General features: G+C 46.3%; 1 protein-coding gene across 3 annotated transcripts in view; it reads left to right on the plus strand.

Annotated features, from left to right (window-relative positions):
• Nucleotides 1-12,981, plus strand: part of PPM1B (protein phosphatase, Mg2+/Mn2+ dependent 1B) — a 216,955-nt gene that overhangs the window by 33,709 nt on the left and 170,265 nt on the right. For 2 of the 3 annotated variants that reach the window (XM_057308987.1, XM_057308988.1), the window contains exon 4: nt 9,219-9,366. The exons of the other annotated variant lie outside the window; for it this stretch is intronic. In XM_057308987.1, coding sequence (XP_057164970.1) covers nt 9,357-9,366 — 10 coding nt within the window. In that variant the 5' untranslated portion in view covers nt 9,219-9,356. The remainder of the gene's footprint in view (nt 1-9,218; nt 9,367-12,981) is intronic. 3 annotated transcript variants of the gene reach the window in all.

Here is a 12,981-nt window from a genome sequence, read left to right on the forward strand (position 1 = left end):
GCCCTCTCTCTCTACCTGTCTCCCCACTCATGCTCTCTATGTCTCTCCCTCTCAAATAAATAAATAAAATCTCTTAAAAAAATAAAAAGAAAGTGGGAAAAGAGGGAGGAATTCAGAATGGCTCTAAGGCTTCAGGCTTGGAGGTAGGGTTGCTGGAATTAGCAGATAAAAATATATGCAATATTTGGGACATACTGATACTAAAAAATGATTCTTTTTCTATCTGAAATTCAATATTAACATTTAATTCAATATCCAGCAAACCGACTTGGGCAGCTGGGTAAGTGGTAGGGCATTTGTCAAGCTGGGAATTGGAGGAGGCACATTTGAAAGGAGAGACAAAGAACATAATGAGCTTCCACTTATTTATATTGAGTTTGAGGTATCTAAGAGAGATAACTGGGTTCCAATTATCCCCCAATACCTTTCTGCTCTTCAGCAAGGATAGTGGTAGCTGGCACATGGCCCCTCAGCTGAAGATTTTACTTCCCAGCTTGTCTTCCAGAAAGTAGCCATATGACCAGATTCCGGCCTGTGGGATGTGAGAAGTGATGTGTGTCTTGGTCCTAGAAGGACTGTGCACAGAGACTTAAGTTGGTTAAGTGCCCGACTCTTGGTTTTGGCTCAGGTTATGATCTCAGGGTCGTGAGATGGAGCCCCGCTTTGGCTCCTCACTCAGCAGGGAGTCTGCTTCTGTCCCTCTCTCCCCCCTTCTCCCTCTGCCCCTCCCCTGTCTTATGCATGTGCACGCTCTCTCTCTGATAAATAAATAAATTTTTTAAAAAAAAGAAGGATTGGGCATGTACCTCTCCTGCCTCTTTTCTCCTTTCCATTGGCCGAAAGATCACCAGCACTGAGGGAGCCAACTTGGGCTCAGAGATGAAAATGTTGAAGGTGGCAATGTCCCGTCACTCGCCTTGGGCCGTCTCCGTCTGAATTGTTCCAGGAGGGAGAAATAAGCTTAGCCTGTACCTTAACTACAATCTGACATCCAAGGGGAAATGTTCAGTAGCAGTTGAACGTAGAGGTCTGTAGCCGAGGAAAGAGGCAAGAGCTAGAGACCCGAAAATTGGGAGTGGTTAGTAGACACGCGCTGAAAGGCTTTAGGTTAGATGAAGTCTCTTGGAGGGAATGTGTGGAAAGTCAAGTGCTGTCTTTTATCTATGGATGCTTTTCTTTTTTTTTCTTTTTTCTTTTTCTTTTTTTTTTTTTTTTTTTTCTTGAGACACAACTTTAAACTTACCCTCAGGTTAATCGAGATGTTCCCGTGGTAGTAGGACGGATGTTTGAGAGTTTGGTTTTCATTTGCCAAGCCTTCTGCCTCTGTATGGCCACGTGTTCATGTTCAGTGCTACTGAATTCATTTGTTTGTCTTTGGATTTCTATTTCAGCAGTGACTGGGAAGCAGGTGGGTTCTGGTGCCCTGGGGGCATTTGGGCATTTGTGCAGAGGGCTGGCTGTGCAGGGGTCTGCGCAGGGGTCAGTTTACACGTGTGTAGTCTGTGTGTGCCTTCCTCCGTGTGTCGGCACACATGTGCCTCTGCTGCTCTGTGTCCTGACTTGTCATTCTGTGCCCTGAGGATGTCTTTGCGCGTGTGTCTGTGACAGATGCTCCTTGTTTCGACTTAGTTAGTAACCAGTTCCCACTATTGCCAGGAAGTAGCCTTTCAGATTCTTCTCACAAAGAAGTCCATTTTGTCCCAATTCTGTCCATGTTGTCGACTGTAGAGTAGCTTTTAAAAGATCATTTCAATTGTCTTTTTTAAAAATAGACTTAATTTTTTATTTTTTAAGTTATTTTATTTTTTTAAAGATCTTATTTATTCATTTGAGAGAAAGTGAGGGGAAGAGAGAGAACACAAACCAGGGCAGGGGAGGGTGGCAGAGAGAGAGGGAGAAGCAGACTCCTTGCTGAGCAGGGAGCCCCACGCAGGGCTGATCCCAGAACCCCGGGATCACAACCCAAGCTGAAGGCAGACACTTAACCAACTGAGCCACCCAGGCGCCCCTAGACTTTATTTTTTAGATCAGTCTTCAGGTTTGCAACAAAATGGGTAGGAAGATACAGAGATTTCCCATATACCTCCTGCTTTCACAGGTGCATAGCCTCCCCACCAGAGTGGTACATTTGTTACAACTGATGAATGTACACTGATACATCATTATCACTCAAAGCCCATAGTTTACATTAGGATTCATTCTTGGTTTTATACATTCTGTGGGTTTGGGCAAATATATAATGACATGTACCCATCATGATAGTATCATACAGAGTAACTGTACCATTTTGCATTTGGTGTTGTCAGTGTCTAGATTTTGGCCATTCTAATAGGTATATGGTGCTATCTATCTCATTGCTGTTTTCAGTTATCTTTTCAAATCCAAAATGCCTGAAGGAACAATCTCCCAAACTTGCCATGGGCATTCCTTGCCTCTTCCATCAGAGTCTACCTGTTCCCCCCAGACCCCAGACTGAGGCCAAATTTTACATAATCTGATATGAACTGAGATCTGCATGGGAGTCAGGGGTACCACAGACTCTGTGTGTGTGTGTGTGTGTGTGTGTGTGTGTGTGTGTGTGTGTGTGTTTATGGTAATTTCTAAACACACTCAAAATTTGAATAAAAGGCCCTCCCAGTATCCATCACCCAGCTTCAATAATTATCAACATTTTGCCAACCTTATTTCATCTGTCTTTCCCCTTTTTTCCTGCTACTGTAATCAAATATTAGATAGTTTGTCATTTCACCTGAAACATTTCAGTTTGTATCTCTAATTTTTTTTGAAGATTTTATGTATTTATTGGAGAGAGAGTAAGCCAAAGAGAGAGAGAGCACAAGCTGGAGGAGAGGCAGAGGGAGAGGGAGAAGCAGGCTCCCCACTGAGCAGGGAGCCCGATGTGGGGCTCAATCCCAGGACCCTGAGATCACGACCTGAGCCGAAAGCAGACGCTTAACCGTCTGAGCCACTCAGGCACCCCTGTATCTCTAATTGATGACTTTTTCACATCCTGCAATGTCATTATTTACCTAATAAAATTAACAACAATTCCTCAAAATCATCTAAACCCAATTCATATTCAAATTTCTTAATTATCTCGGACACCTTTTTTACACTTGGCTTTTTCAAAATCTACATGTGGCATATGGTTGTGTCTCTTGGTCTCTTTTATTCTGAGGCAGTCCACCCTGGCCGTTGATTTGTGGAGGAACCGGGTCGTTTGTTCTGTATAATGTCTGTGTTCTGTATTTGTCTGATTGTTTTCTTGTGGGGTCAGATAACATGTTCCTCTATCCTCCATATTCCCTGTAAACTGGTAGTTATATTTAGGGCCTCGATTAGATTCAAGATCAATTTTTTTAGGCACCCATACTTCATAGGGTGCTGCTGTTACTGTGAGGCATTTAATATCTGGATGTTTCATTCTTAATGCTGCCAACATCGATCAGTCAGTTTAGGTAGTGTCAGCCCACAGAGTTCCCCCATTAACCTTTCACCTGATGATTTTAGCATTCATTGATGATTGCTACCTAGGTCCATTATTTCATTTGAAATATTAGTAATTTTTGAAAACTTTTTTATTCCTTCTGTAATTACGAGCTGGGACTCTCCCGGCTCCAGAATGCTGCTAATCAAGGGAATAATGGAGTTGCTAGGCACTCAGGGCCAAGTGAGGGCCCTGTTTTCCTGACCTTGTTCCATATTAAAAAAGATGTAGTTCACCTTCCTCACCACCTGATGGTCGGGCTTAGATTCCAGGCTTGGTCCAACTGAAGTGACCGTTTGTACTCGGATAATGTTGAAGTTAGCAAGGGTCCTAGGAGAGGGGTCTACCTTTTCTTCAGCAAAAAACAACTCCCCACTTTGTTGCAGGAGGGGGCCTTTCCTAAGACACAAGGAGCTCAGGGCCGCTCAGGAAGTTTGCCGGTTTGGGGAAGACTTTCTTTAGCCTCTCCTACTTTAGTCAGGCTGTCTGGGACTCTGACTTTCCTGCTTTTCAGGGAAGCAGCAACCATTCAACCAATGATCGCAAGGACCTCATAGCTGAGTCTCTGAGGCTTTAGCTTTCTGGCACACCTCTCTGTGTCCTCAGATGGACTCCAGGCCCTTTGCCACCCCTGGCTTTGGCACCAAGCTCCAAACTTTCTTTGAGAAACAAGAACAGAGCTGACATCCTGCCTAGTGTTCCTCCATTAGCCCTTTTCTGGATCTGAAGTCTTCTGACTTCAGCCCCATGACAAACAAGACCCAATCTCTGGGTTCAGTCCCCAGTTCGGGAGGACCAGCACTTGAGGGAAGACGCTCTGTCAGGCTGTATGGATGACTCCCTCTCAGCACTGACTAAATCAAAGAAACCATTCTTCCTTTCTTACAAAAAGATGGGCCTGCATGGAAAAAGCCACACCAGCACTCATTTCGGGGGGAGGGGGGTATATTTTAAATTTTCTGTAAAAGTATGCTTTAGTTGGATTCCATGGTACACATTATTGGCTTTAAAATCATTAGATTTTAATCTGAAGACATTCATTGAAAATCTATACGTTCTTCAGAGTAATCACTTGCCTTTAGATATTTACAAACCACAGAGGAAAATCTGTTATTTCTTTGTATTCCCATCAGTAACCGTTTGGCTTAGAAGGACTTTTAGCTGTTTCTAAAAAATCAAATACACCCTGAAAGCAAAGTGCTGCGCCTTCCTTCATGGAGAGGGGCGGAAGGATGTGCCCCGAGCTGAGCGCAGCCAACAGGGCAAAGGGAGCTTGCTTCCCCTGCGCTTCTCAGACTTGGACACTAGATGGCAGGCTTACCTTCCAGATAGAGGTGTCTGGTACCTTGTAGATGGAAGTGTCTGGCCTCTGCTTCCAGCTGCCACACATTCTCCAGCAGATCCCAGGGCTATCTGGTAGGTTCCCCAGGGAGGGTATGACTCAGCTTTGGTGAGGAGCAAGGGGAGGTGGGGTCTGGTTTGGGAACGCCTGCCTCGACTGCAGCTATAGTAGGCTCAGGTCAGGTTTGGATCCCAAACCTCCTGGCCTGTGGCTTCGGTGATGCCACTGCAATGCCAGCCACTCCCCCCTCCCACCAGGGCTGTCCTAGGTGCGGGGCTTAGAAGTGTCTCCAGCTTCCCTTGGGCTGGCTCAAAGTGCAAGTTCTTTCAGATCTCCCAAACCCAGGGAGGTGATGCTTTTTGCAAGCTTCTGAGTGTGGGAACTGCTGAGCTCCAGCAAGGGAATACGTGAGCCTGTGCTGACCCTGGGCTGAGGTCTGTGGTTTCATTATTATTCAAGCCTCATAGTATTCTTGACACTTCTCTTGGCTGCTCCTGCCTTCCTCCCATCCTGTTCAGGGTTTAGATATCAATATGCATAAGTCCTCTGGGGGGGGGGGGGACAAGAAGTTTCCTGGGTTTACTTCTGGATTCCTGGTGTCTGGCACGTGGTGAAGGCTCAGTGGATGCTTGCTAAATGAAAGGATTGATTGAATGAATGAATGTCAAGACTGAAAAATCATTTTGTTTAACCTCCTAATTCTAGAAAGGGTCCCAAATGGATGGGAATGTGTGTTTTCTGGGATGCCTGCCTTCACCTTTACTCCTTCTTCCTCACCCCAGGTGAGATTCCACCCCAAGATCTCAATTTGGGTTATGCCTGAACCTTTCTTACATCTAGCTGAAACCTCCCATGTTACAATTTGAGACAATTCTTTTTGCTATGACCTTAGCACAAGTCGATGATGGGATTGGGAGAAAATATTGTTAGGGGATGAGTTGTGTCCCCCAAAACCATCCATTGAAGGTCTACCCCCAGTACCTCAGAACGTGGCTTCTTTTGGAGATAGGACCTTTAAAGAGGGAATCAAGGTTGTTGGGGTGAGCCCTAATCCAATCTGACTGCTGTCCTTATTGGAAGGGGAGATTTGGACACACAGGGAGACACCAGGGCTGTGTGCACAGAGGGATGACCAGGTGATGAAGGGCAGCAAAGAGGCCACCTGCGAGCCAAGGAGAGAGACACCTCAGAGGAAACCAAGTCTGCTGGCACCTTGATATTGGACTTTCTGGAACTGTGAGCAAATTTCTGTTATTTAAGCCAACCACTCAGTGGTATTTTGTAATGGCAGCCCTAGCAAATGAAGACAAATAGGCTAGGCTAGGCTAGGCTAGGGTTAAAATATAACAAACATGATATGATATGTAATGTTTTTCCCCTTTTGTCAGCATATCCAGTGTCTAAAGAACCATTGTCTAATTGATGTGATGGCAGCTGACGTTTCCACTCCACCTCTGGCCCCTGGCCCTTTCTGGGTATGCAGGAGGGGGAAAGAAAGAAAGGTCTCCTAAGTAAGGAGAGATGCTGATAGCTTTAGCCATGGTGTGGGCTGCCCTCCCAGGTCCTCTTTATTTTTTTATTTTTAAACTTTTTTAAAGATTGATTTATTTATTTGACAGAGAGAGAGAGGGAGTGCACAGCAGGGGGAGAAGGGGAGCGACAGAGAGAGGGAGAGGGAGAGGGAGAGGGAGAAGCAGGCTCCTCGCTGAGAAGGGAGCCCAATGTGGGGCTCGATCCCAGGACCCTGGGACTATGACCCGAGCCAAAGGCAGACACTCAACTGACTGAGCCACCCAGGTGTCCTGGTCCTCTTTACTTTTATTTTAAGATTTATTTATTTATTTTAGTGGGGAAGGGGCAGGGGGAGAGGGAGAGAATCTCAGGCAGACTTCCTGCTGAGCATGGAGCCCAACACAGGGCTTGATCTCTCGACCCTGAGATCACAACCTGAGCCAAAACCAAGAGTCGACGCTTCACTGACTGCGCCACCCAGGCGCCCCTCCCCAGGCCCATTTTAGAAAAGGCCATCATCCACTGTGATGAAGAACAGAGTGGTAGAGCCCTCGGGAGAGTGGGTTCCTGGGCACCACAATAGCTGAGCTCCCCAAAGAGGTCAGCACAGCCTCAGCGGCCCTAAGGTTGACACATTAAGACAAATCAAATCTGTCAGAGAGAGAAAACAGCAGAAGAGGCTGCTTGTCAGCGATTAGATTAGACCGGAGAAGATTGAGTAAAGGCTCCCAACCTGGGGATCGAGGACATGGAAGGGAAGGAGGCAGGGCAGGGGCTGGCTCCAGAAGTGTCAAAGAGAAGCTGAAACACTGAAGCAAGAATTGGCTCAGCAGACACAGGCCACCTCAGGGTCAGAGACCACTGAAGGGGGAGCTGTGAAAAAGAAGGCAGCACCTCTCTCCTTCCTGAGCCACACTGACATGGTGGGATTTGGTCTTGGGAGGACTGACTATAGGTCATTCTCTCTGTAAAGTGGAAATTCTGGGTCACATTACGGGTGGGGGTGGGGGTGGGGGAGCCGGGATGGATGGAGGAAGCTAAAACTGAGACTTAGCTCTCCTGGGCATGCGGCCACAGGGGACTGGCACAGTGAGTCCATGCCTTCACTGCACTGCTGGAGACCTTCTCTCTCCTCCTGTAAATGCCAGTGTGAATAGACCTCACTGGGGAGAAGTGAGACACCCCAATAGGAGTACACGTAGCAGGGAGACCATCACCCATAGAGAGTGGCTCCTGCCTTGGCGCAGACATACAAGAAGGGAAGTGGGGAAAGGGGCTTTTTCCTCTGCCCTGATTTCCAACTTAGTCTGGCTCAGATGAGGGAGCTGAGAATAAACCTTGGTCTCTTGGTCCTGGACTCAGGATTAGCCCCCTCTTCCCTCCACCTACCCCCTTTTCTCACCACATTCCTCACTCCAAGGAGAGGTGGAGGAGAATCTGGTCCTGCAGTTCCAACCATGTGTCTGTGGGCAGCAGAGCTGGCTGGTTGCACTTCAATATTGGGTAACGCTTGGGCCCCGAAGAAGGAAGAACAAACCACGAAAACTTTAGATATCACCACTTAACACACCATTTCCCTGATGAAGTACCCAAGACCCAAAATGGGAGAAAGGACCTGTCAAAGGTCACACAGGACTGATCAGATCTTCTAGTAGGTATTGCCCAATGTAGAAATGTGGGGCACTTCAAAACACATACCATAGAGTAATAGCTCAAATGCAGGCTTATTATTATTATTATTATTATTATTATTATTATTATTGCCTATGTAACAATCTAGTCTATTTCAAAAAATTTTTTAAAGATTTTATTTATTTGAGAGAGAGAGTGAGGGAGAGAGAGAGAAAGAGCAGGAGCAGGGGGAAGGGCAGAGGCAGAGGGAGAAGCAGGCTCTCTGCCGAGCAGGGAGCCCAACATGGGGCTCCATCCCTGGACTCCAGGATCATGACCTGAGCTGAAGGCAGACACTTAACCGGACTGAGCCACCCAGGTGGCCCTAGTCTATCTTTAAAAAGCCAATTCTTAAAGCACTTTAAATATCCCCCTAACTACTTTATGTCAAATAAAATTCTAATATGCACATGAAAATAAAATAGAGACTGCTCCTGTTTAACCGTGTCTAGGTGGACGGTCACTTCTAGGCCCTGCATTTTGTAAAGTACATCAATATGGAGCAACAAGCTAACTATGGTGGGAAACTTCTGGAAACCAGACCATACAGGGGAGGAGCTAGGGAAATTCAGCTTGCAGAAGAAAATATGAGAACCATGACAATGAGCTTCAGAAGGTGAAGGCTGAAGGTAGGAGAGGCATGAGTTATGTATGTATTGTTCCTCAGGGCAAAACTAGGACCTAAACCTGCTAGAAGTCAGATTCAGATCAAAGGAAGAAAGAACTTTCCAGATTAGAATGGGATTTTCCTTCCTCTTCAGTCTTTGGAGAGGGTTGTCTTTGCTTGGGCTTCTGAAACAAAATAACGTAGACTGGATGGCCTAAACAACATGCATTTCTCACAGTCCTGGAGACTGGAAGTGCAAGGTCAGGATGCCAGCATGGTCGGGTTCATGGTAAGGGCCTGCTTCCTGGTTTATAGATGGCCGCCTTCTCCTGTATCTTCACATGGCAGGGAGAGAGAGATGGATCTCGAGTCTCTTACTTCTCTTATAAGGACATTAATTCCATCATGATGTCCTGTCCTCGTAACCTAATTCACCATAACTACCTCCCAAATACCTCATCTCCAAATACCATCACATTGGGGATTAGGGTTTCAACGTGTGAATTTGGGAAAGACACACCTATAATTAGGGTTTGGGGTAAGATATAACTGATTAACAAGAGAACGGCCGTTACCTTGTAGATGTTTCCCTCTGACAGACCCAGAACCTCCTGAGGGCCCTCAAGGAACTGAGTGCTCTCTACGCTGAAGCCAGCATTCGGCAGAGGGCAGAAGTGTGGGGAAAACCCAAGGAGCCTGTGGAGGAGGACAAGAGAAGTGAGAGAAGAGGCTCCTGAATGGTGCTTCGTAAGCAGTGGGAGCTAGTGGTTCAGCCCTAGCTGGGGGTGTGCAGGACATGGGTTCTCTGGCGTCCATGAGATTATGGTTCTTCCTGTATAGAGACCTAGGAGCCATTTTTCTGAGCACATAGAAGTAGAGCAAACTTACAGTTGTATTGTGGGGTTTGCGTGCGTGTGTGTGTGTGTGTGTGTCTGTGTGTGCGTGTGCACATGTATCATGGTTGCGGACCTAGCAGTCAATATGACTTGTGGGATCTTTTTGAAAGTATGGTGGCAGTGGCACATTTGGTGCCCTCAGCCCTCTGCACTGGAATGGAGCAGAGAGGGACTCTACGTCCATAAAGGCAGGACCACTGTTGAAGAAACTCCCAGCTCTTTGTACTCTGCCATTCTCTTCTTCTACCCATGTAAGCTCCCTGAAGCAGGACCATAGCTGTGTAGGTTGTGCACTGCCCAACTCCAGGAGGCACCATTCCCAACCTGTGCGATTCTAACTGGCAGCTCTGTGTGAAATCAGAGACCACGGGGAACCCAGGAGCCAACCCAAATCATTATTTCAAAAAGACTCATTGCCTTGGAACACCCAGCTGGCTCAGTTGGTGGAGCATGTGACTCTTGATCTTGGGTTGTGAGTTTGAGCCCCACATTGAGTGTGGAGATTACTTCAAGATAAAATCTTTAGGGACGACTGGGTAGCGCAGTCGTTAGGCATCTGCCTTCGGCTCAGGGCGTGATCCCGGTGTTCTGGGATCGAATCCCACATCGGGCTCCTCCTCTGGGAGCCTGCTTCTTCCTCTCCCACTCCCCCTGCTTGTGTTCCCTCTCTCGCTGGCTGTCTATCTCTGTCAAATAAATAAATAAATAATCTTTAAAAAAAAAAAAAAGATAAAATCTTTAACCATTGAGGCTTACATGGGTCCCAACCTATCGGTGGTTTGGGGTTGCCGCCTGCCTCAAAAAGCAAAGCAGAGGATTTGTCTTCTGGGAAGACAAAGTTGTCTTCTCCTCTGAAAAAGTCTTCTTCTGGTTGGCTTTGGCATCTTCCGGGAAGATGGAGGCAGGGATTGAGGCCTCACGAGTTTGGGTTTTCAGCTGAGGTAGAGAGAGGAGCCAGTGCTTATAACCAGAAAGTCTAGAGTCCGGTGTAGTTACTTCTAAGACTCATTACTGTTAACCCAGCCTGGGCTTCATGATAGTCACAGGAATGGATCCCTTAACAATAAAATAATAATAATACAGTTAAAAATAAAATAAAATCTTTAAAAAAAAATACCCACTCATTGCCTTGAGAGGGGCAATTGACCTTTTCACAAACATTGGTATGAAATTGACAGGATTCCAGTCACACAGCCAGTGAAAGATGAGTGGCCCTCCCAGTTATTTCCCTACTGGAGATGACCTTCAGGAAAATTACAAAATGAGTGGTTCTGAAGTTCTCATACTACGTTGGATATTTTTATTTTATTTTTTCCTTTACATTGCTCAAAAGCAACTTAACCAGTATAACACGCTGATGGAAAATGTTGCATATTAAATCCCAAAGTATAAGTTATAGGCTTAATTTTAGCCTAATGTCATTTGAAATGGGAAACCATAGTTGCAAATAGCCCTGAATATGATTAAACCCCAATGGGGTTGGGAATAATGGAGACATGACAGACCTCCTCACAATAGCTCGCTCTGCACAATAGGCTAAATGAAATTATGTACCTGACACACGGTGTATTTTCTGAGAACTGAAAATGCACTTAACATCTCTGCAGTTGATATGCCAGATTTTTTTTCCTATGGAGAAGAACATTAAATTTTTAAATTATTTTTATATCTTTTTAAGTTGCTAGGAAAAACTGTGATTTGCCGGTACGACTTACTGGAAAATCCATGACTCTCCCGAAAGAGGTCCCCCTGCCTCCACTGGTGACATTGAGAAATTTGGAAAGAATGACAAATTGGCCATGATGTTAGGAAGGAGACAGGTGGATGTGGCCAGAGTCACAGGACTGGGCTTTAAATAAGAAAGAGTTCCCAGTTTTCAGAGAACCTTGGGGTGGGGATTCCTTCAGTCACGGAGAGCTCGACGCAGCACTTTGTTCTGGCACAGCCTCGGAACATTGCCTGTCTCTGGGTAAGAAGAACAGAAGGAAGTAGAAGGTGTGGGCAAATGTGTCTTGAAGACACTATTTTTCCCATAGAAAAATTCGTTTTTCATCCCACTACTGCACCTCATTGACTGACTTCCCTTTCTGACAAAACTTCTCAAAAATTCACTCTTCCCTCTTGAAACCTCTCAGGTTCGGGCTTTGATGTCTACGACTTCACACAGCCGCATTTGCCAAGGTCACAAAGGGCCTCCACACAGGAAATGTCATGGTCAGGTTTTGTAGTCCTCTCACTAGGCCTCTCAGCTGCGTATCGGACATGATGGCTCATGCTCTACTCCTTGAAATACTTTCTCCCGGGATCCCACCCGCCCCTAGTTTTCTTCTGTCTTACTACCTGTCCTCAGTCTCAACGTCTCTGTATGGATGTGTAAGAGGCCCCTTAAGGATGTCCGGAACTAGACTCTTCATATCCACCATCCAAGTTTGTTCTTTCTGCTTATCAGTTAATACGTAGGCCAAAAATCTCGTAATCAACTTTAACTTTTCTTTTTTGTTAACCCCCCCACAACCCGTCCTTGGGCAATACCTTTCAGATCAGCCTTCAAAATATAACAGAATCTAACCTTTGCTCACCATCTCCACTACTATTTTCCTGGTTCAAAGCATCCACCCTCCCCACCCCATGACCACAAGAACCCCCAAACTGCATTCTGCTCCCTCCCCGCCTCACAGACTAGTCTCAACACCCCAGCCCCAGAGAGCTAGTGAGCTTGTTCACGTGTAAGTCAGATCACCCGATCCAGACTTGCATTCTTTCTCTAATATCCTCTGCCCTCCTCCTTCCAAGAAGGTCCTGGTCACATCTAGGTGGGGGACAAGGAAAGGATTGGTGGAATTAGGACTCGAGTCAAGCTTGAATAACAAATAGCATTCGAACGGGTAAAGGGGGGACAGTGCACTCTGGGGGATGCCACAAGCGGGGTCCCCAAAGCTGCAAGGGTCACATATATTTAGGGATCGGAGAAGGGCCCAGTGGGGTGGCCATCCAACATTCATTCTGGGGAGTGCCCGGAAAGATAGGTGGAGGGCCTCGAATGTCACGCTCAGGAGTTTGGCCTTTATCCTGCGTTTTCCAGGAGGCTTGGGCGTAAGGGGAGTGGTAGCAACCATGAAATTCACTTAGCATCGTTATCTCAGCTGCCTGCCAAGTAGTCTATTTAGTCCAATTCACAGGCAGAGCTTTGTTGAGCATTGAGAAGTCACTTGCTCCGTGTGAATCCAATCACCACGGCAGGCACACCTCAGAGAGGGAACACACAGCCGCCTCTGAAAAGCCTGCCCCACACTCTGGCACCTCAATTCATGAATATGCTTTTCCAACGTCTGACGCTGCTGCTTAGCAAAGATATTATGGGACAAATCCTTGATTTGACCTTTTGTATCTCTATCCATCCCACTGTGCTAAAAGCAATTATGTGCATCTTGTGTGTGGCTGTTGGAATGGGGAGTCACTTAGCGAC

Source organism: Ursus arctos, unplaced genomic scaffold (assembly GCF_023065955.2).
Source record: "Ursus arctos isolate Adak ecotype North America unplaced genomic scaffold, UrsArc2.0 scaffold_8, whole genome shotgun sequence".
NCBI lineage: Eukaryota > Metazoa > Chordata > Mammalia > Carnivora > Ursidae > Ursus > Ursus arctos.